Consider the following 24,704-nt stretch of genomic DNA (forward strand, 5'->3'; position numbering starts at 1 on the left):
CAGTTTGAAAATAAGATTACAACTTTATCACTTAGTAACCACTCAGCTGCTTTTTATAATTTCGGTTTCCAAATGACGAAAAGATAACTATATTTAATCTTGTGTAACCTGACATGTAACACGTGTCTTTAATGTGACTATTGTGCAACTTTTAATTTTTTTTTATATTTGCAACACTAGTCACAAGTGCTACTTGGGAACATATTTTTGAAGAGCAAATGTACAGCAAAATGAAAAAAAAATTTGGTATCAAATTTGTCAATTGCGTAAACTGAAATCAAATTACGATTTCAGTTTGATGTTGATATCAAAACTTTATTTCAATTTGCTGTCATTTTGACGCTGGATTTTGCTCGGGAACTCAGTGGGTAACGCGTTCTTTGGGGGAAAGTTGTAGTACAAATGTAAAAGTGCCTCAAAAGTTGCTCTTAGAAAAACTTTTTTATGAAAAATTGCTCCATCCTGGATGGCTTTTAAAATGTCCGCGTTTTCGTAAATTTTTTATAAAAACAATATAAAAATCCAAAACACGTTTTTTTTTGTTATTTGAATATTAACGTTTATTATTTTTTTTTGTTTTTTTCATATATAGGGTAAATGTCGGCTTCGGCACCCATTGACTGTTTTCGGCAACCAAAATTTAAACGATAATTTCACTATGTTTTCCCATCGACACACTTCCCTGAATGTATCCAAACGATTCTTTAGTCTTTCAGCTTCAATCTGATTATATTTGTACGACCGAGCAATCCTATTATGCCAGATTTTTCTTCAAATGAAGCATACGCACTACAAAATGGGGCTGATTTCGAGTTGCCGATAATAGAACAGCTGGTTAACACGCAGTTCTAATGGGAAGGTTGCCGAAGAAAAAGAGGCAGCCGACAATAGTCACACTCACCTGAGAAGTTTGCAGCATTGTAAAAACGCTTTCAAACCGTTTTGAAAAATTCTGTCGATTGGAATGGATAGAGAAGCAAGCAGCAGATGAATGTTAACAAACAGACACGTGATATGTGCGTGATGCTGAAAAAATGCTAATAGAAGTGCGGACGCTGCTTAGATTGACGAGAATACGTAAATTCCCCTATATAAAACGAAAAAAAAATGTTCAGGGTACATTTTTCATAAAGCTTAGTTATTTCCCTACAACTCTTTGCCTGTCAATTTTTCTCTACAACCAACTGTTTTTGAACTACCGTAAAACGGGGTATCTTTGATAATGCGGGTAGCTTTGTTAGTATAATGTAAAGATTAAATTTACTCGCTACGCTTTTTCCAAATTAGAAACGTTGGATTCATATTGTAGCTTAGGGTATATCCAAGGTTGCAAAGACTCATTTCAGCTGAAACAATGTTTTTCTAAATTATGAAATAATTAGATGCCATGATCAAATTTTGAATTGGTAGGATACAAGAAGAGGTTGCAAAGAATTTGTTTGACATATTAAACCTGTTTATTTCACTTCATGAGAGTCACAATCAGCGATTTTTCACAAACTCACTCACTCACTCACTCACTCACTCAGCGATCAGCAAATCGCTGATTGTGACTCATAGAAAGCAAAATTTACAGGTTTTATGTTTCCAGCGCATACTTTGTTACCTCTTCTTGTAAGTTACAAGTAAAACATGCCATCATACCATCTTTTGGTTTTATTATTCCGAAAAACATTATTTTAGCTGAAATGAGTCTTTGCAACCTTGGGTATATCCATTGATATCGTATATAGTTTTTATATAGTATGTATTACATATTTTACAAACATATTAAAAAAAAAAACAATTTTCGTGTTTTTTCACCTGTTTGAAAAAGCACTCAAACCATCACTTATTAAATGTATTTCCTATATAGCCATCACAAATTCAATGTTGTATTCTTTTTTTTTTTTTTTTTATAATGCGTTTATTTTTCCAGGCTCATTTGCCGTAGCTTTGCGGAGCCGATATTCATCGTTTGGGTACAAAATTACTTAAAACTAACGTTAGTAAAGCGGGGGCCGATTACTCGCGGCTTTCTCGAGGTTAGGGGTAACAAATTGTAACAAACGGGTGGCAGGGTAGGGATTGAGAACACAAGGTTTTTTAGAGCAATGTGCTCTTGATCTAGAACTAAGCGACATACTGGAGAAAAAGACAAACATGGGGGTACACCGATGGAGACCTAGCAACTTGAGAGAACACAAGATGACACTAACTACTAAATCCTCAGATCGATCCGTTTTAAAAACACATAAATTAAATTAAAATAATCGAGATCTCGGCTCGCCAAGATGTCTCTAACCCTCGGCCCAGGTTGTTTTCCTCGGGCCCTGAGGGATGCGGATAACTCGGATCTAGCAACACAATGTAGGGTGCATGACCAAAGTACGTGGTCGATATCGTGATAGCCACTACCACAAGCGCACAAATTGCTGCCTGCGAGCCCGATTCGGAAGAAATGCGAGTCTAACGAGTAGTGATTGGACATGAGCCTTGACATGACACGTATAAAGTCACGGCTCATGTCCAATCCTTTGAACCATGGCTTGTTCGACACCTGTGGGAGAATAGAATGTAACCATCTTCCCAGATCACTCTCATTCCATTTTTGTTGCCAGTTGGTGAGGACGTGCTGACGGGTAATTGAAAAAAATTCCGCAAAGGTGATTTGTCGATCAAAAATATCGCCTTCCATAGCGCCCACCTTAGCTAGCGAGTCCGCTTTCTCATTACCCGGAATTGAGCAATGAGATGGGACCCAAACTAAGGTGATAGTATAGGAGCAGTTAGATAAAGTACTCAATTTAGCTCGGATTTCGGTCAGGAAATACGAGGAGTGCTTCATCGGCCTCATTGATCGAATAGCCTCCAACGAGCTAAGGCTATCAGTAAAAATAAAATAGTGATCAGATGGTAGTGAGGCAATTTGCTCTACTGCGTAAAATATGGCTGCTAGTTCCGCAACGTATACGGAACAGGGTTTTTGCAGTTGATATGAGGCGCTATGAAATTCGTTGAATACTCCAAATCCAGTAGAAGCGTTTATAGTTGACCCATCTGTGAAAAAACTCTTATTGTTACTAACATGGTGGTACTTGTTTGCAAAAATTAAGGGAACAACCATCGACCGATGGTGATCTGGTATTCCACGGATTTCTTGCAACATGGTCAGATCAAAATTTACAGAGGAACTATAAAAGTCTTGGAGGCAAACACGAGAGGAATTGAATGAAGAAGGGCCAATCTCCAGCGTCATGTACTCGTAATAGAGACTCATGAATCTTGTTTGAGGATTTCTGTCGAGCAGCTTCTCAAAATTTTCTATTACCAATGGGTTCATTACTTCACAACGGATAAGAAACCGGAAGGACAGTTCCGCGAAACGATCTGTCAGTGGGAGAACACCCGCGAGTACTTCGAGGCTCATCGTATGCGTCGAGTGCATACAGCCAAGCGCGATTCGGAGGCAACGGTATTGCACCCGTTGCAGCTTCAGGATATGTGTTTTCGTCGCGGATTGAAAGCAGAAGCTACCTTACTCTAGAACCGACAAGATGGTTGTTCGATACAACCTGATCAGATCTTCCGGGTGTGCTCCCCACCAAGTTCCAGTAATTGTATGAAGAAAATTGATTCTTTGTTGGTACATATTTTTGTTTCACATACGTAATATGTTTTCCCCTCGTGCTTTTGGAATCGAACCAGACACCTAAATACTTGAAAGATATACTTTGAGTGATTGTTCTACCCTTTAGTTGAAGCTGTAACTGTGCAGGATGATGCTTCCTAGAAAAAACAACCAACTCAGTTTTCTCCGGAGAGAATTCGATACCCAGCTTCATTGCCCAAGTAGACAAATTGTCTAAGGTATCTTGCAATGGTCCTTGCAGGTCCGGTGCACTTGGCCCTATAACGGACACAACCCCGTCATCTGCAAGCTGCCTAAGCGAGCAATTTTCATCAAAACAACCATCAATGTCTTTTACATAAAAATTATAAAGAAGGGGGCTTAAACATGAGCCCTGGGGGAGACCCATGTAACTAATTCGTGAAGTTGTCGAGTTTCCATGAGAAAAGCTCATATATTTCTCAGACAACAAGTTGCTCAAATAGTTGTTCATAATTGGTGAAAGCCCACTATCGTGGAGTTTATCCGAAAGGACATCGATACAAACAGAATCAAAAGCCCCCTTAATGTCCAAGAAAACTGAACCCATTTGCTGTTTTTGCGCATAGGCCAGTTGAATTTCAGTTGAAAGCAACGCAAGACAGTCGCTCGTTCCTTTGCCTCTCCGAAATCCAAATTGCGTATCTGAAAGTAAACCATTCGACTCGACCCATTTGTCTAGACGAAAAAGAATCATTTTCTCCAACAATTTCCGTATACAGGACAGCATCGCGATGGGACGGTACGAGTTATAATCCGACGCGGGTTTACCGGGTTTTCGAATGGCGATAACTCTTACTTCCCTCCAATCATCCGGAACAATGTTGTGCTCCAAAAATTGATTGAATAAGTTCAACAAGCGTCTCTTCGTGACGTCTGGGAGATTTTTGAGCAAGTTGAACTTGATTCTATCCATTCCTGGAGCTGAGTTGTTACATGAAAGGAGAGCAAGTGAGAATTCCACCATCGAAAACGGGGAATCTACTTCGTTATTACCCGACGGACGATCACGAACGTTGGTTTGAACCGGTACCGAATCCGGGCAAACTTTCCGCGCGAAGCTGAAAATCCATCTGTCCGAGTACTCCTTGTCTTCATTAATCGGTGATGACGCGTTTCGCATTCTCCTGCCGACATTCCAGAGTGTTCTCATGGAAGTCTCTCGCGACAAACCATCGACGAACCGACGCCAGTATCCGCGTTTTTTTGCTTTAATTAAGTCCTTAAAGGTTTTCTCGAGGTCGGTGTACCGCTCGAAATCCCCGACCTTACCGTGTTTGCGGAAGCGTTTAAACGCGGCGGACTTCTCGCTGTTCGCGTCGGTGCAATCCTTATCCCACCACGGGGTGGGAGGTCGCTTGCGGACGGAAACACCCGGAACACGTTTCGTCTGTGCTCGCAGCGCACAATCGATGATGACACGCGCGAGAAAGGAGTACTCGTCCAGCGGAGGAAGTACGTCAACCGATTGACTGGCATCAAGAACCGCGGACGCGAATTTTCGCCAGTCAATGTTTTTCGTAAGATCGTACGCGATGTCGACCGAGCGAGTAGAAGATGAACCATTGGTAATAGAAATTTTGATTGGCAAATGGTCACTACCGTAGGGATCTTGAATTACTTTCCACGAGCAATCCAACGATAGTGAACTCGAACAAAGTGAGAGGTCTAATCTGCTTATTTTTGCTGGAGGTTTGGCTACTCGTGTTGCTTCCCCGGTGTTCAGAATTGTCATTTTGAAGAAGTCGCACATGTCGTATATCAAGGTTGAGCGGTTGTCGTCGTACAGTTCCCCCCAGCCTGTACCGTGAGAGTTAAAATCTCCCAAGATCAACCGTGGCTCCGGCATAGCCGTGCAGATATCCGCGAAACTTTGACGAGAGATCGCGGTTTTCGGTGGAAGATATACTGAGGCAATACTGAGGCATTTACCTCGAATATTAACCTGACATGCAACTACTTCAATGCCTGTCACTGAAGGCAGATCGATTCTATAGAAGGAATGGAGCTTGTTGATCCCCAGAAGCACCCCTCCATACGAATCTGCGCGGTCAAGGCGTATAATGTTGAAATCGTGGAAAGCAAGATCGTTGTCTGAAGAGAGCCATGTTTCACAAAGGGCAAATGCATCAGAAAGTGAGTTGTTAACTAAAAATTTAAATGTGTCAAGTTTTGGCATAAGACTTCTACAGTTCCACTGAAGAACAGAGATCATATCCCCGACCTCATTCGGAGAATTATCCATCAAAGGATATGATCGATGCAAGGAAGGACCACCTAGAAGCTAGTTGCTTCAAAAGATTTTTCACCATTGGCACCTCGTTGAGTCAGAGATATTGAATATACTGAAGAAGCTATTCACAATACCAGAAAACGTGAACATGGGGGCATGTTCTTGCTGATTATTCAGCTGCTTTTCTGGCCGAAAAACTGGGACATCTGGGGTTTTAGATGATCCTGGAAGTGACGGAAAGTTCTTGTCATAATTACAAGGTTGAAAACCCGGTGGAATGGGTTTCGGTGCATTTCCGTTACCTCTTGATTTTTCCAAGGTGGGAGGGTGGTCCGTACGAGTGGCCTTACGAGGCTTTTCGGTGGTGTGTTTTTTTGCTCGTTTTCTCGTATTGCCTTTAAAGACAAACGGACTACCCTCACCGCCCTCTGAGTCAGAGTCTAGATCATCAACTGGCAAAATGGAGAACGTGTTACTGTTTTTTGGTGTGGTCTGGGAAGATGAAGCGGTATTCTTCAAGAGTTCTGCTAGTGTTCTCTTGGAGCGAGCTTGCAGAGACCGCTTAAGTTTTTCTCCCTGCTGTTTGTACCTCGGGCAGTCAGTCAGGGTATGCAGGCTTTCCTTGCAGTACACGCATTTTGGAGGAGCACCGCAAGGGCCCTCTTGATGTTGCTCGCCACACTGATCGCAGCGTGGTTTGTTCGAGCAGTAGTCCGATGTATGACCAAGTTGTTTACATTTCGAGCAGTTCATTACCCGAGGTACAAACAGACGTACAGGCAGCCGAACCTTGCCAATAGCGACGTAGTGAGGTAACGCTGAACCCGAAAAGGTCACACGAAACGAGTTTGACAAGGAATACGTTTTTTTGGAGCCTACTACGGATACTGACTGCATTTGAAGGCAGTCCAATATCTTCACCTTCGGCAGGGCACGGTTTTTAAAGATTCCGAAGGAATCGGGATCCAAGAAATCATCACTAGTCAAACTCGCTTCGGTGACCACTCCTTCAATTTCTACCTCACTACTGGGTATGTAGACTCGGTATTCCAATGAAAAAAGCTCGCACGCAACAATTTGGTTAGCCTGCTTCCGGTCATCAACGGTAACACGCAGTTTTATTGGTGTTACCTTGAAAATATCGGTAACGGCCGAAAAATGTGTTGTTAGATCCTTAGAGATCCTCGGAATGTTCAAAGGTTTTTGTTTGGGCCGGAAAAAAACAACCCATGGGCCTTTCGAGGCTTCTGGGTAAGCCTTTAGGCGGGGGAGCGCAGAGGTTTTCGGGGGCAATGGTGTGGGGGGTGCAGGTGGACGAGGAGGAGATGGTGGAGGAGAGGGTTGTGGGCGATATCTTTTCTTGGGATATGCTCCAGTATTTTTGCTGGAGAGCGAGTCAACTGGAACGTCAAGGGTTTCCATTTCCACAACTTCCTCGAGACTTTCGTGTGAGGTGGAATCAAGAGTTGCGTCGTCTGAGATGGAAAGCGACCATCCCCCGCCTTTATCATTTTCATCCATTGCGGTTAAATATCGCCGCAATGGTGTTTTTGGTAAATATTTTACAAATAATTACAGTAATTTCAAATAATATCAAAAATAGAAAAACAAAAATGCAAAAATAAACAAAAAAAAAATTGATATAGTTTTACTCTACTAAAGAGTAATATGAAAGAAACAAAAAAAAAACCAAGAAAAAAAAATAGAAAAAAAATATATATATATACTGAAAAAAAAAATTGGATCACCCTAACTATACTCTACTTAAAAATAGTACGAGAAAAAAAAATCAAGAAAAAAAAATAATTATAGATATATACTATTTACAAGATTTTGGATCACCCTAATTATGACCCAGCCTAATCTAATACTGGACCATGCGGGGAGATGCGATACTGGTGAAAACAAAGCGACACGGTATACCTATTGCACTGAGGCGGCAGATGACTGGTGCGATGCTATTGTATTCCCCAACGGCTGTTGGGTCGATAGCCTTGCAGCTGGTATGCCTCTTTCGCCTCGGTAGGCAATTTAACGTGCTTTCGTTGTTGCTATCAATGGGCCGATAGTGGTGATGATTTTACAGATGTTGATGTTAAAGCTGGACCGTAATCAAAGCGCTCGGCGTATGATTAACGGCTTCCTCACTCGCGCACTAGTTGTCTTAACACTATGCCAACTAACTTTGGCGAGAAAAAACCCTCGCGTGGGGAAAAACTCAAAAACTCAAAAACTAGTGTCGTACAACGAGACCGATGCGACTTGATCGGCTCAGCGTGCGAGACGGAATGGTGTTGTATTCTTATTGCTTATAATGTTTTCTAATTATATACTCATTCAAAGTTTCATATTTAAAGAACTAAATTGTTCGAGCTTCACCCATTTTTTTCTACATTCATCGAGCATTATCAAAGTAACCCCAAATCAAAAAACTGAAGTTCCGTCACAAAACTAAAAAAAAAAATAGTGCAAATGCTTAAATTTCCATTAAGCATATTACTAACGAATTGACTCTTGGATAATCAGTATTTGTTTTATTATTTTTTTTTTCCTTGATCTGTTTTCCGTCGATCTTGTTTTCCGTGCTGAGCACCAATGCTACCGACGCCAGGGAGGCAGCTCCCACACCTGGACCCTACCTATCGACCCATCAACTAATGAACCGGGGACCAACGGCTTTACTTCCCTTCCGAATGAAGGCGAGATCAGAGATGTTATGCCTCAGAACATCCCGGTGGCGCCGACTGGGATTAAACCCAGGCCTGCTGGGGTGAGAGGCAATCACGCTTACCACTACACCACCGGCGCCGCTAGTATTTGTTTTAAAAATATAAAATTTTAAAAATATTCATTGCTGTAAAAATTATTTAGCATATACTTTAAAAAACTATCAATGTAACCCCGTTTTACGGTACATTTTTTTAAATAATACGTGTACAATAACACAAAGGTCCCTTTCAAAAATTACTCTTGAGTCAAAATGGTCACCTATTGTGCCAAAAATACTGGGACTATCAGACAGAAAACATGAGCCAATTTTCACCCAAATCGAAGATGATCGAGCACAATTTCAGGTTTTTGAGCTCATTCTGGATGGAATCCCTCACATAGTGTCAAACAAGTCACAATGATTCCCAACAAAATAAGAGTCTCATCAAGTCTACAAGTATGATGAGAATTGGAAAATTGCTAAGGCCAATTCATGACTCTGGAGATCTTTAAAAAATAAAGACAATTGACACCGTCTGCAACAAGAGGGTGGACAGACTGAATACGTAACACTAGACAACGGAAAACAGAACACAGAGTAGACCAGTGGGGAAATTTTCGTGTTGCTAAAAGGTCCACCGGCTGGAGCGGGAGTTAAACCCTCACTTTGTGACACTATTTTTACAGATATAAGATTGAAGGTATGGTAGAAAACCACATTTAAAACTGCCTGTCGCTCTCATATTATTCTAGTTGGCAGTGGATAGTGATAACAAGATGGGAGCGCTTAAATTTGCAGCACCCTGGATCTTTTTTTTCTCATCTCGATGACAATTGTCAAACGGTACATGGGAATTAATAACATTGCAACGTTTTACCTTCAGACCCACTGCAATGCAAAATAAAATCAACTGGTCATGTGACCTTGCATCGCCGGAACACACGAGGAACTGGTTTGTCAGTCAACTGCGAGCCACGTTATCAATCCAATTAAGAAGTGAAAATATTTAAATCGTGACCATGAACGAAACACTAACGAGCCGCTACACGCTACTATGAACTCCCACCGGTACTCATGCCCCAGGCGTTAACGGCCATTTTCATTCACCAAACGCGTGATTGGCAGTTTCGTAAATTTTAGCTTACATTATTGATGTGAGGATGTAAGTTTTAAACGATAAGATTGTATTTTTAACGAAAGAGAAAAAATCCTTTGCCTTCATGTAAATGGTACTGCAGAACGCAATTCAAACGCAAATGGCGATGAACTTCAACCAGGATTATCTTTCGACATGTACCCTGATTCCAGATGCTAAAAGATGTAGTAGACGAGACCAGCAAGATAGATGAATAGCCTTTGTCAAATAATGTGCCCCATACACACTGCAATCTGGTTGAACAACCAGGCTGGGTTGATGCTCGGTTGTATCCACGGTGTGTATGGTAGAATAACGTCAAAATAAAAAAAAATCAGTATCGCTGAAACACCCACCAATCGTAATCTTAGAAGCCCCTCTTTCATTTGAGGTTGGTTAGTTTCAAAATATTTTTAAAAAATGTCTAAGCACGACTTTGGAACACCCCTGCTTGTTTCAGATGACGTTTAAACAGCTGATTATCACGCTGAATCATTGTTTACATTTCGACCAACAGTTTCGTGTATTGCAAGTGTCAGTTCTTTACATTTCCGTAACAATGCGAAGCATTTCTCCGGAAAAGTGCAAACAGATCGTGCACAAATGGTGTAATATCCTCAACATTTTTCTGAGTCAATTAGCGAAATTGGAAGGTGTAAGCATCGGAGCCGTTCGAAACGAGATTCGTAAACAGTATGATGATGAAGCAACTTTCCAGGACAAGCAAAATTTTGGACGTAAATTGAAATCTTGACCGAAAAATCGTGCAAGCTTTCACTCACAAAAAAAAGTGCTTCGGTTCGCAACGTGGCTAAAAAGGTGGGATCCTCGAAGAGTAACGTCCAGCGGGCTAAGGCAGGAATGGGTCTAAAGACGTATAAGACGCAAAAGAAGCCAAAGCGGAGTGGAAAACAAGCCGCATCTGTCAAACCGAGGGCTCGGAAGTTATAAGACCAATTGCTGTGCGGAAAATCGGTGAGCGTGATTATGGACGATGCCGATCATACGTTAAATTTGATTACAAAACTCTTCCTAGTTAATCAAGTTATGGTTTAACAAGCCATTTGTGAGTGTGGTATGCTTTCCAAACCGTTTGTGACAACGGAGACAATGACAACCGGAGTTTACATGCGCAAGTGATTAAACAAACTTCTGTTACCCATGATCCGCAATCACGACGCCTCACTATTGTTTTGGTCGGATGTGGTGTCGGTTCATTACTTACCAAGGACACGGTAGCCTGGTATAAAGCCAACAAGGTCCAATTCGTACCCAAGGAGATGAATCCGCCAAACTGTCCCCAGGCCAGGCCAATCGAAACTTTTTGGGCCCTGACTGAAGCAATTTGCGGAAACATGTAAAGGCAGCGGATTCCGCTACAAAGTTTGCAAAAGACTGGGAAATGAATCCAATATTGTTGGAAAGGCATCTGTGCTGAAGCTAATGAGTAGCGTGAGATTAAAAATCCACCTTTGGCTTACGACTGATCCGATCTCGGATTTCCTACGTTTAACCATAGATGTAACTCTAAGACTGGTAGGTCCCGGAGAAACGTGCTCAACTTTTTGGCTCAGCTCTGGTTCTATCTTCGGTCCCAAGCTAATCGATGCACCCCTCGAAACATAGGAAAAACCACGAACCCCTAATTTTATCTGTCAAACTTTCAAAGCGAATCAAAACAAACATAGTGCAGTACTAGAATTTCGTCTAGAATGGGGCACGTTAATCGATTTGCTTGGGACCAAAAGGCTAGTCAAGTAGTGAGCCAATTTAAAATCGATAGTTTCGTATTAATTGTTGGTTTAACTGTAAGATAATATTATAGAGAACATGAATACAAAAAACTACAAAGGACAGCCCTATGGAATTGTACGCAATGGTGACGTAGGACTATGGGGTCTAATATAATAAATCTTATTTGTTAACTGCAGCAGGAGCTTGTGATTTGTGTAGGGAAAGGAATTTGAGCGGGATCCTCTGTGTTTATACTCTTTAGTATGACGCGCTTGACATAGATGGCCCATAGCGACTCACGAAGAGCTACTGATTCCTATGAATAGCTGAGCGGCTTCTTCCTCCTTCTATGAATGGTCATGTGGGGTGCAGCTCGCTGCTTGCAGGCAGCCTTTCGTTATGTACTGGAGAACACCACCACTCACCACGTGGTGATTGAATAAACACCGTTTGGTGAGACCGGATGGAATTCAAATTTGAAAGCTGTGTTAGGAAAATCGCTTTTCGTAGGCAATTGGTGATAATTTTAATTATTATAGCAACAGTTGTACTTTTGTGCTATTTTCAATAGTTACATTTCGAATAATGGTAAAGTCTTAAATTTAGCAAATGCGTAGAAATATTTCTGATCGAATGGTGATAAAATGATTGAAATTGGTCCAAGCCCAAGTAAATTTTTTGGTTTTATGAGGGTTCTGGAGACCATAATTTAGACTTGTAGCATGCTTTAAAACCACGATAAAACTTGCAATGTTACTTACATTGCATCTGAGTTATTAACGTTCAAAATCTTTCATAATTTTGTTTCATGTAACATTTTCGGTTTTCACAAAGTTTACCCCCATATAAAAACCATAAAAGTAAAGGGTGATACGGTCAAAATTTGGTCAATATCAACTTGACGTATTTCTTTCAATTTTGCATTTAAAAAACCTGAACACCTCTCATTTTGAAGGTGTGTGTGTGTAGAATGTTGCTCCTATTTTGATTTTGGAATTCACTCTTCAGTTGTCAAAATGCCGTCCAAGCAAGAAGAGCAGCGTATCAAAATTTTGCTCGCGCATCGCGAAAATCCGAGCTACTCGCACGCAAAGTTGCCAAATCAACCGTTACAAATGTAATTAAAGTGTTTGGGGAACGTTTGTCGACAGCCAGGAAGTCTGGATCGGGGGGAAATCGAAAACCGGAAACGGCTGAGACGACAAAGAGAGTTGCCGGTAGTTTCAAGCGAAACCCTAACCTCTCTCTCCGAGATGCCGCAAATAAGCTGGGTGTATCGTCTACAACCGTGCATCGAGCCAAAAAACGAGCCGGACTATCGACTTACAAGAAGGTAGTGACTCCAAATCGCGATGATAAACAAAATACGACGGCCAAAGCGCGATCCCGGAGGCTGTACACGACGATGCTGACGAAGTTTGACTGCGTGGTAATGGACGACGAAACCTACGTCAAAGCCGACTACAAGCAGCTTCCGGGACAGGAGTTTTATACGGCAAAAGGAAGGGGAAAGGTAGCAGATGTTTTCAAGCACATGAAACTGTCAAAGTTCGCAAAGAAATATCTGGTTTGGCAAGCCATCTGTACCTGTGGCTTGAAAAGCAGCATTTTCATAGCTTCCGGGACTGTCAACCAAGAAATTTACGTGAAAGAATGTTTGAATAAACGTCTGCTGCCTTTCCTGAAGAAACACGGTTGTTCCGTACTGTTTTGGCCGGATTTGGCATCTTGCCATTACGGTAAAAAGGCCATGGAGTGGTACGCCGCCAACAACGTGCAGGTGGTTCCCAAGGACAAGAACCCTCCCAACACGCCAGAGCTCCGCCCAATTGAGAAATACTGGGCTATTGTCAAGCGGAACCTAAAGAAGACCAAAAAAACTGCTAAGGGCGAGCAGCAGTTCAAGGCAAACTGGCTTTCTGCGGCGAAGAAGGTGGACAAGGTGGCTGTACAAAATCTGATGGCAGGGGTCAAGCGTAAGGCCCGGCAATTCGGATTTGGAAAAGCGGAAGCCTAACTGAATATTTTTCCTGAATTTTATACTAATTGAACTTGAAAAAGAAATTTAATTTGATTTTTTAAATAAACGATTTCACCGATTTACACGCGTTTTCCCTTGACCAAATTTTGACCGTATCACCCTTTAGTCCTACGTCAAAATAAAAATCGAATTTGCTGTACACAAAGCTACGTTGTCGTTTTTTTTTTTTAAATTGTGCTTAGACATTTTGGGACACCCTATATGTTATATTGCACGGCAAAAATGAAAAATAAACAAAAATTGTTCTTGACCCCCGATAGAACATGTTCATACTCGTGGTTGTAATGGGCCCCATACACACCACAATCTGGTTGACAATTGTATCGATTGTATCGCGTGTGGGGCAATTACAAGCAAGACAACATTGGAATTTCAATCGGTTGAAGTAAAATCAGAGCGTTTTGATTTAAGATGAGCGCAGTCAAAATCTGCCTAATTGGTTGCAATGTGTATGAGGAAGCAGTGGCAAACCTCGGTGGATAAATTACGACTCGTGGTGAAAAAATCCTCTTTTTGTAACTTGTTGTATAAGAAGATATAATACATTTTACCATCTATCACTCTGCTAAAATCTGAAGGCATAACTTATGCTTTCTTAAAAAATAACAAAAAGAAAGAAGGGTATGATAGGCCATACTATAACCTCCAACTTCTTCTCAGACGTGTGTTCGATTACTGATAGTTATCATTATTCTTCTACAATTGCAATATTTTTGTAGTTTGAGAGCGTAAATACACCCCATTAATCAATTTGGTCCCACTTTACGGTACTGAGACTTGTATCATTTTCCAATCACTTTTCATGAAGCCTTTTTATTTGCCGGCTGACTGTTAACATGACATTCGGTTCAAGTTGAAGAAGGTTATACAAAAGAAAGAATTTGACTGTCTACCGAAGACAGGAACAAAACAGGATTGCGAAAGCCAGTACGCGGGGGTCATAATTCGATACAACAAGGCCACTGATACCAGTTCTGGCGCTAAGCAGACAGTGGGGCGTGTACCCGCGTGAAAGTAAAATTTGTTCTTTTTGCTGCATGGTTGCAATTTGGCTACATTGACATGCAACGCTTCTTGCATGTTGAGAAAAATATTTTCGTCTAGATAATCAAGTGCCAGAATATATTCAGAGAGTATATAATCGACAGCTTAACAGCAATACTATCATTCAGCTCATACATTTCAAACAAGCATAAGCACTAGCGAACCACAAATATGTACTTCAAGGTTTGTTAAATAACCTTTTGATTTATAGGGAATCTTAAAAATTCTACCGTTTTTCCACAGACTTCTCTGATTGTGCTCGCTCTCGTTGGTGCCATTGCTGCCCAGCACTACCAACAGCAGCAGCAGCATCATCACCACGAGGAGGAGCATCACGCTCCAGCTCACTACGAGTTCAACTATGACATCCATGATGACCACACCGGAGATGTTCACGGACAGAAGGAATCTCGCAACGAGCACCAGACTCAGGGTGAATACTACCTGATCGATGCCGATGGCCACAAGCGCACTGTCACCTACCACGTTGATGGCAAGAGTGGATTCATCGCCCAGGTGCACCGTGAACCAATCAAGGGATACCAGGCTCCTCAGCAAGTGCACAAGGTTGTTGCTGTTCTAGTGCACCATGGATTTCATCACTAGGGAATTTCCGTGATTAGGGGAACGAATTGTAAATAAATTTTATGTAGCTAAATGAATGTGGTTTGCTCTTATTCGTATCCAGTTTTTAATATTGTTGGGTCAGGATGTTCTCTTCGGGCTGGGGGTTTCAGAATCATTGTTTTCTGTCAGGATTTAGATTACTCCGGGTTTGAATCGAATAAATTAGAAATCCGCGTTTACTGCACTGCTTACTAACTAGCAAAACCCCTTTTAAAGTTCTGTCCAGTTAGAATCCGAAATCACTTATTGTGTTGAAGCGGCACGGAAAGTGACCGCTGCAAGAATTATTTTACAGCGGTTTGTTAACCTAGGCGCCCACTTTCTGTGGTATAAATTTCACGGTGTTTCGTGCAGTGAGTCAAAGGGGCTTATTACGGATGTCACTTCACGGTGAAAACTTGTCACTTGTCGTCACGGTGAAGTAATGCCCATTTGATTTGTACGGTAATCACGGCTCTTATTCTGAGTATCACTTCCTTATCACCGTGTAGTCCCAAAAATTATTCCAGATGGAAGCCGAGTGGAGAGAAAAAATTCTGCACAGCCACGTTGATAATCTACGTTGAAAATCGCCAAATCAACCGTGTATGATGTGCTCAAACGTTTCAGGAAGCGAAAGCGCGTGGATCGAGTACCTCAAGGTAAGCGTCGTAGTGGAACATATGACCGCAAGCTGAACCAGAAGGTGTTGAGAACCGTCAGAGCAAACCCTGGACTATCAGATAATGAAATCGCACAAAAATACGCTGCGCTCACAGTACCATTCGAAGAATTCGTTTGCGAGCAGGATATCGTTCTTATCGAGCCAGCAAGCAACCAAACAGAACGTTGAAGCAAAGTTTCGTCACCAGCAGGTTTTGACGAAGTACCAAGGATGCCTGCTCATCGACGATGAAACCTACGTCAAAATGGATTTCGGACAGCTTCCTGTGGAAGCTTAAGAAAAGTGGAAAAACAGCTCGGGACGCGATTCAGACGACCAAAATGTGGAACAAATGTGCCAAGGAAGTTGGCTCCGGAGGTGTGCAGTGTTTGATGGGAGGAATAAAGAAGAAAGTGCGAATTTTCATTAGAAACGAGAAGAAATGATTTGTATTGATATTTTTTCCTAAAATTACAGTGAATTACCTTTGTTTTGATGTATTAACCTTATTTGTACGTCAATCCGTTACCGAGATACAGTTCATTTTATTATTCCGGATTCTAAATGGACATAGCTTTATTGTGTGTAGCGGACAGGCATTTTAACGGCTACAATCTTCAAAACAACAATAGAAAATCTATGGCGATAAAGGACAACTGAGCTGCAGCGGGAAGTAAACAAGAGCATAACTGTCAGTACAGTCGTTTTATGCAGGGAGAATTCGATTTTGAAAACTAACAAATATTTTTTTTTTATAGTTACTTTAGCACTCTTAGGTCATTCGTGGCTTGTCCGGGTGTGAAGTTTGAACTCGTGACTTTGGCGTGGATGGTATGGATGTTAACCACTACGCCGGGGTCGCCCCCAGCTAACAAATATGATTTAATAGTAATTTTGGTATTTTGTTATTTGACTCCAACCTTGATTATTACTAGAGTGTCAAAGCGCCAAAAATCATGACGATAATATGAATATGGAGATGTAAAAACTAGACTCACTGCCGTAAAGTCCCACTAAAATATACAATAAGGTGGGCTAAGTTTACATTTTGAATCACAATCCCCTACTCTTAGACCCTTGGCACAGTGAATTCTGACGACCGAGCTGACCACACACTTATAAATAAAGGGTGTCCACGATGAAATTGCCACACACAAAATTGATTCGCAAAATTCGAGTTTTCATCCGATTGCCATCAAATTTTCAGGGATTGAGAAATAACTATTAAACTTCATTTTACCATTTTACTCGTATTTTATTTACAGTCCATACGCAAATGCCCGCACCTTGGCCTTAACCCCGGCCATAAGATTCTGCACAACCTGTGAATCAACCGTTTTTTGCATGTAAACCCATACTTTCTTCAGTTAATCGACTGTCTTCACTACCTTAGGTCGTTTAAGAAGGTGCTGCTTCATAATCGCCCAGTACTTCTCGATGGGGCGGAGCTCCGGAGTGTTGGGAGGGTTGAACATTTTCGGCACGAAATTGACCTTATTGTCCGCATACCACTTCAGCACGTCCTTGGAGTAGTGGCATGAGGCCAAATCCGGCCAGAAGATTGTTGGGACGTTGTGGGCCTTCAGGAGAGGAAGCAGCCACTTCTGGAGGCACTCTTTTATGTACACCTGTCCGTTCATCGTGTCCTGGGTCACGAAAGGTGCACTCCGTTTCCCGCACGTGCAGATGGCTTGCCAAACCAAGAATTTCTTCGCAAATTTGGACATCTTCTGAGTGCGGACATGCTCCGGAACACTGAATTTATCCTTGGCCGTGAAAAACAGGTTGCCGGGGATCTGTTTGAAGTCGGCCTTCACATATGTTTCGTCGTCCATGATGCAGCATTCAACTTTCGTCAGCATGTTGAGGTACAACTTCCTGGCACGGGTTTTGGCGGACTTGTTCTGCTTCTCGTCGCGATTAGGGGCCTTTTGTACCTTGAACGTTCGAAGCCCAGCCTTAGTTTTGGCCTTCTGGACAAAACTTCGGCTTAGGTGCAGCTTCTTAGCCACATCCCTAACGGAGGCGTTCGGATTTCGGTTGAAGGCCCCAACTACGCGGTTGTGATTTTTGGTGTTGTACGGAATACTTTTTCCTTCACTTCTGGGCTTCCGATCGGTGGTCAACCGTTCCTCGAACCGCTTAATCACTCGCGACACCGTGGAATTCGCGATTCCCAACGTTTTAGCGATGGAACGATGCGAGAGATCCTTGTTCTCGTGATGAATGCGCAAGATTTTATCACGCACGAGCTGTTCTTTCGACTCCATTTCCGCGAGTTTTGATCACAGGACTTTAAAACTTGCAGGATAATGCACCATGAACTAAATCCACCCAAATTTTCATTAAATTCTACCCCACGGTTAAAAAGTTAGAGCAATTTCATAGTGTGGCAATTTCATCGTGGACACCCTTTACCTAATTTTACACGCGACGGAATCCATCTTTGACAGAAAGGACGAGACGTAAACAAACATGTCATGTAAAATTAAGCGCACCGAGACTGAAAAGTTCGTTACTCGATCAAAGGTAAATTTAGGTCCTCTGAGAGTGACATATACGAGCGTCAATTTTGACATAAATTTGAGTCATAACAGACGCGAAATATAGCTCAATCAAACGTACTTTTCATCGAGCAACGAACTTTTCAGTCTCGGAGCACTTAATTTTACATGACATGTTTGTTTACGTCTCATCTGTTATGTCAAAGACGGATTCCGTCACGTGTAAAATTAGTTATTTCTAAGTGTTTACCGACGCCAGGGAGACAGCTCCTACACCTGGACCCTACCTATCGACCCATCAACTCATGAGCCCAGGGACCAACTGAAGTGGTTTCGGATACACCAGGAGGAAATAAACCGAGAAAATTAGCGATTTAAGGAAAAACGAAATTGAACTTTATTGAAACGTGTTTTTACTTTTGTTTACTCTGAGCGAATGATGTAGTAGAAAAACGCACAGGGGCGTACCAAAGGTAGGGGCAACTAGTACACTGTGGTTACACTCTTAACACCCCTGCTTAACCACGGTAGTCTCCAGTCCCAGCCTGGTGCGGAGTCCTCTGAAGGCGGTGACCGAAAGACCCTTTGTCATGATGTCTGCTTCTTGCTCTGAAGAACGCACGAACTTGATGATGATGACACCCTGCTGCACAAGATCACGTAGGAAATGAAATTTGGTGTCCACGTGCTTAAGTCGACCATAGTCCTTCGAATCCTCAGCAATGCGAATGGTGGACTGATTGTCCTCAAAAACTGGAATGGGACCCTCGATTGAACATCCAAGATCTCCAAGCATCCTCTTCATCCAAACGACCTGACACGTGGCCGTACACAACGCTGCCAGTTCTGCTTCGGTGGACGATAAGGCGACCGTTTGCTGCTTGCGTGTAAGCCAGCTCACGGTGCATCCGTATACCTTGCAAACACATCCCGTTACAGATCGCCGGTCCAGGTTGTTGTTGGCCCAATCTGCATCGGAGAAAACTTCCAATAACTGCACGTTTGGCTGCTTCCGATAAACCAATCCAACATCCAGCGTGCCTTGGACGTACCGCAACATCTGCTTCAAATAGGTCCAGTGTTCATCGTTGGGACACGACTGGAATTGGCTGAAATAGTTGATGGCAGCCGACAGATCCGGTCGAGTAGTGAGTGAAGCGTACATCAGACAGCCAACCAACTCCCGGTACGGCTTGTCTGTTCGCTGACTCTCGTCTCCCTTAGTCAACTTCAAGCGATGCTCGATCGGCGTCGACCTCGGCTTGGATTCGCTCATCCCAAAACGCTTGAGCAAACCCTCCAAATAGTCCCGTTGACTGATCTTCAGTACACCAGCTGCACGGTCCCTGTCGATCCTCATGCCTAAGAACTGCTTGACCTCACCAGCATCCGTCATCTCGAACTGCTCGGACAATTTCCGCTTGACCAACTGCAGAAGCTTCAGCGACGGACTCACGATCAAGATGTCGTCGACATACAGCACTAGAATGACTTGCTCCTTCCCAGATCCGAAAGTGTAAAGGCATTGATCGTTGGCACTGCGAACGAAACCCAACTGCTCGACGAAACGATGAAACTTCTCATTCCATGCCCGCGACGCTTGTTTCAGGCCGTACAGTGCCCGGTTCAGCCGACAAACGAGTCCACTCCCCTGCTCAAACCCGTCCGGTTGAGCCATAAAGATTTCCTCCTTCAGCTCGCCGTTCAAAAACGCGGTCTTTACATCCATCTGATGGATATGCATTCCGCTTTGGTTCGCCAACGCCAGAACTGTTCGCAAAGTGTCCATCTTCGCCACAGGAGAGTAGGTCTCCCTATAATCAAAACCTCGCTTCTGGCTGAAACCTCTAGCGACCAGTCTTGCTTTGTACTTCGGGCAGCCGCCAGATTCGCCGTGCTTTACACGGAATACCCACTTGCATGAGATCACCGAACGTCCTTCCTGTTTCTCAACAAGCGTCCAGGTGTTGTTCCGCTTCAGCGAGTTCAGCTCATCTTCTATCGCAGCTTTCCAATCCTTCCAGTCATCGCGTTTTCGCAGCTCAGCGATGGTCCCTGGAATCTCATCAACGTAGTTTACCGCACTCAACGCAAAACTTGCGTATCCCATCTCAAAATCCTGATGCCACGCAGGAGCATTCCGCTTCCGCTTGGGTCTACGTAGTTCGCCACGCAGTTCGCCCTCAGCTTCCTCTGGCTCAGACTCGGTATCCTGTTCCTCAGACTCCTCTTCGTCGAAACTTTCGAATTCCCCGTCGGATGTTTCCCTTTCCGGGTCCACGGGTTGGACACTGACTCCGTCCTCTTGATCATCGTCTGCTGAAACACGGATAAACTCGTCTCCGTTGGAACACTTCCTCTCCACGAACACATTCTCCATCAGTTCTGGCTGTATCCCAGAAAAATGCCTTTCCAGGCTTTCGCATCAAGCTTACGCCGGAGCTCATCCGGAACATGAACGAAAACCTTGCTACCGAAAACTCTTACCTTCGATACATCCGGCTTCCGGGACTCCCATCGCTCGAACGCTGTTTGCTTCGTGTTCAGCGCACTGGTGGGGCTTCTGTTAGTCAGGTAGGCCGCTGTCAGCACAGCTTGCCTCCAGAACCTCTTTTCGACACCTGAATCCTCCAGCATTGCCCGAGCCTTCTCGACGAGGGTCCGGTTCAACCGCTCGCTCACGCCGTTCTGCTGTGGCGTGTACGGAACGGTCCACTCGACTTGGATTCCTTTGCTTCGGCAAAACTTCTGGAATCGCTTGTTCTTATATTCTCCGCCATTGTCACACCTTAGACGAGAAATCTTCTGGCCAAACTTCGCGGAGACCAGGGCCTCATACTCTTCGAAATAGTCCACCACCTGATCTTTCGATCGCATCAAATAGACCACCGTGAAGTGGCTCCAATCGTCCGTAAAAGTGACAAAGTATTTCACTCCGGACAGCCCTACCGGCGTAACAGGGCCACACACGTCCGTATGTATGAGTTCAAGTACACGCGACGACCGATTACCACCGGACGCAGAGAACGGTTTTCTCGTCTGCTTACTGACGACGCACGAATCGCACACAATCATGTCCCGATTGTCATTCGCGGGGAACATGTTCATTCCCGAAACCATGCCATCCTGAACTAACTGCTTCAGACTGTTCTCGTTCAGATGGCCGAACCGTCGGTGCCACAATTCTGAACTCTTCCGAATTTTACCGCACGACAACAAGGCATCACCGGCATTGTGCCCAACCGAGTAGAAATCTAGTTCGTACAACTTTTCGCGACGAGACGCACTCGCGACGACTTCGGAACCTCGATAGACTTTCGCTTTCCCGGACTCGAACACCACACGCATACCGGCTTTTTCCACCTTTAGCACTGAAAACAAATTGCAGCGAAGTTTAGGTACGAACAGTGCATTTTCGACCGTGCACTCAATCTGTTTCCCGTCAACGACCGAAATCACTTTCACTGTGCCGGCATGTTCGGCCACAATCGTCTCACCGTCCTTTGCAATCGCAATCTCGACCGGCTTCGCCATACGATGCAATTCGCTGAACAGCTCTCTGTCCCGGACGAGATGATCCGTGGCACCGGAATCAATAAACCACCGGGTACGATGCCGGTCAGACAGATCCATTCCGCCGCTTACACCGACGAAACAAACTCCCTTTCCGTCGTCCGCTTCGGCAACATTGGCTTTCGACTTTTGCTGCTTCTTATTACCTGCCTGCTTTTTCCGATCCAAGCAATCGATCTGTTTATGGCCTTCCTTCTTGCAGTGAAAACAAATCAGCTTCCTCTGCTTCACCACCTTTGATCCGGAAAAAGCTGCTTCTGCACCCTGCGAGGAAACCAATTCCATACCTCGCCGCTTGGTTTCTTCGTCCAGCAATCTGCACTTCACAAACTCGAGCGACAGGTTATCTTCGGGCATCGTCTCGAGTGCCGTGACAACTCCGGAATAAGAAGAATCGAGCGTCAAGAGAAGGTGGCAAACCACGTCCAAATCCTCCAGAACAGCACCAGTCGAACGATACTCACGGACCAGCTTATCAAAACGAAGAAAATGTTGCTGTAGATTTCCGCCTTCGAACCGCAGCTGCAGCATCTCCCGCTTCAAATGCATGCGGCTCGCGATGCTACGGCGCTCGAATACCCGATGCAGGGCGTCCCAGATATCCTTGGGGTACTGCTTGCCTTGGATATACTCCAACTGGGAATCGTGAATCCTCGAAACCAGCAGGGACTTGCATCTGCGGTCTTTCTTCATGCGTTTCTCCAATTTCCTCGCTTTTTCCGCTTTCACTTCGTTCGTGTCGTTTTCCAGGACAATCAGGTCCTCCACTTCCGCTGCATATGTCTGGATGCACTCCACAAGCTCGTGCTCTTCCAGGAGAATCTGCATCCGGAACTTCCAGGCAGCGAAGTTCAAGCCATCGAACAACGGCAACAACACACGATCGAACTTTTCCTCCTCCATAACGAAAACACCGCACTTCCGATACTTATCCGATAAAACACGACCGGGCCCAAAACCTGAAGTGGTTTCGGATACACCAGGAGGAAATAAACCGAGAAAATTAGCGATTTAAGGAAAAACGAAATTGAACTTTATTGAAACGTGTTTTTACTTTTGTTTACTCTGAGCGAATGATGTAGTAGAAAAACGCACAGGGGCGTACCAAAGGTAGGGGCAACTAGTACACTGTGGTTACACTCTTAACACCAACGACTTTACTTCCCTTCCGAAGTGTAACCAACGGGATCCAATCGGTACGTGATGAGCCCAAAAATAATAATAAACACTGTTTTTTGTTGTTTCCATCAACTTTTCTTTCAAATAAATGGATAGCCATGGTCGTTTACCTAACACAGGCGAGTGTTGTCGTCGACCGAGTATGAGATACGTTTCCAATGCTAACCATGTAGCAGATCGTGGAATCTTCGGGTATCAGGCTCGAATAATGGTTAGGTTACCGTCCATGGACGTGAGAGTGGTTCAAATATATATATATATTTTATACCCTGAATAGTGGGCAAATCATATCAAATTATTATTTAATGTGTAAAGTGTAGCATGTTACTATCAATATGAAAATAAACCCATACTAACACTCCAAACTAAATTAATAGTTTTGTTTATAAAATAGGGCGGTGGATGCCCCATTTAAATATTTACTATTAATTTCGGTTACACATTCTAGATAGAGTTACTAACAAAAGTGGCGTCGGAACCATTCTCAAAATAAATTAACCCAAAAGTAGTGAGGAAATATTAACCGTCGACATCAGTGAGCTACGGAATCTGCTGAATCGGCGAGAGACTGTCAATGGGGAACCTCCAAACTTGGCGTCTGCTGAATCTGTCGGAAAAAGGAAATGGGCTATTTGCAAGATTTGGAGAGAGTGAGTGAGTGAGATGCTGGAGAAGTTCGAGAGCGAGGGAGGTATATAAGGTATGTGGACATGCGGATCGAGGCTAGTCGTGAAGACAAGGATAGAAAACACTAGTTTATGGTGATCGCGGTTTCTCGAACGAAGTCTGAAAAGCAGAAAAAGCTACTATCGGGCGTTTTATATCCAATTAAGTGCAGTGTATCTGATTTGTTTCACTTCGTGTGAATATTTTGAGGGGAAATTATTTAGTGAGTGGTGTCCTTAGTGACCGAAAAGCGCGCCCACTCGATCGGAAGCCCAAGTCTGGTGTAGTTAGAGGTCGGTCGGTCGTCGTATGCCGATATAAAATTACAGTACAGAATTTCACCCCCCCCCCCCACAAAACCCACTCCCTAAAGTGCACAAAAAGATACATTGCTCGTAAAGGTACGTGTCAAGATTTCACTCATCCACCCCGGTACGATCGACGTTTCCCTACGGATCGACAGTCAGTCAGGAACCTGCAAAGGCGCCCACCCGACGACGGCCGGGCCAAAGCTAGCCAACGAACATTGTTTAAATGCGCACACGTTCTTTTGTTTTGTTTAAAATATAACATCTCCGTAAATGTAGTAAGGGAATTTACGTATTCTCGGCAACCTAAGCAGCGACCTTCATTCTATAGCCTTTTTCTCTATGAAACGCACACATATGCAGTATTGGTTTGTTTACAATCTTTTGCTGCTAACTGCTCTAACAATTTCAGTCGAAAGAATTGTCGAAAACTGTTTTGAAACGCTTTTACAAAGCTCCAATCTTCTCTAGTGAGAGCGAGTAGTGTCGGCAACCAGTTTTTCTTCGGCAACCGTTCCATTTGAACTGCATGTAAATCTGCTGTTCTATTATCGACGACTCGAAATCAGCTACAATTTGTAGTAAGTGTGTTTCATTTCAAGAAAACCCTGCTAGATTGTTTTTTCTCAGTGGTAAACATATAGTCAAATTGAAGCTG

General features: G+C 43.4%; 1 protein-coding gene and 1 long non-coding RNA gene across 2 annotated transcripts in view; one reads left to right on the plus strand and one right to left on the minus strand.

The window, feature by feature from the left end:
- Window positions 1-1,051: 1,051 nt before the first annotated feature.
- The window catches only part of LOC135706600 (uncharacterized), a 247,376-nt gene continuing 223,723 nt past the window's right edge, over window positions 1,052-24,704 (minus strand). The window contains exon 3 of the long non-coding RNA XR_010518180.1: window positions 1,052-1,087. This is a non-coding gene — a long non-coding RNA (uncharacterized LOC135706600). The remainder of the gene's footprint in view (window positions 1,088-24,704) is intronic.
- LOC135706605 (larval cuticle protein A2B-like) lies at window positions 14,718-15,163 on the plus strand. The gene is made up of 2 exons (XM_065228254.1): window positions 14,718-14,729; window positions 14,790-15,163. The coding sequence occupies exons 1-2, from the start codon at window positions 14,718-14,720 to the stop codon at window positions 15,150-15,152; spliced, it is 375 nt and encodes a 124-aa protein (XP_065084326.1). The 3' UTR covers window positions 15,153-15,163.

The sequence above is a fragment of the Ochlerotatus camptorhynchus genome, unplaced genomic scaffold (genome assembly GCF_037179485.1).
Source record: "Ochlerotatus camptorhynchus isolate MF236.1 unplaced genomic scaffold, CSIRO-AGI_Acam_v1.1 ptg000284l, whole genome shotgun sequence".
NCBI lineage: Eukaryota > Metazoa > Arthropoda > Insecta > Diptera > Culicidae > Ochlerotatus > Ochlerotatus camptorhynchus.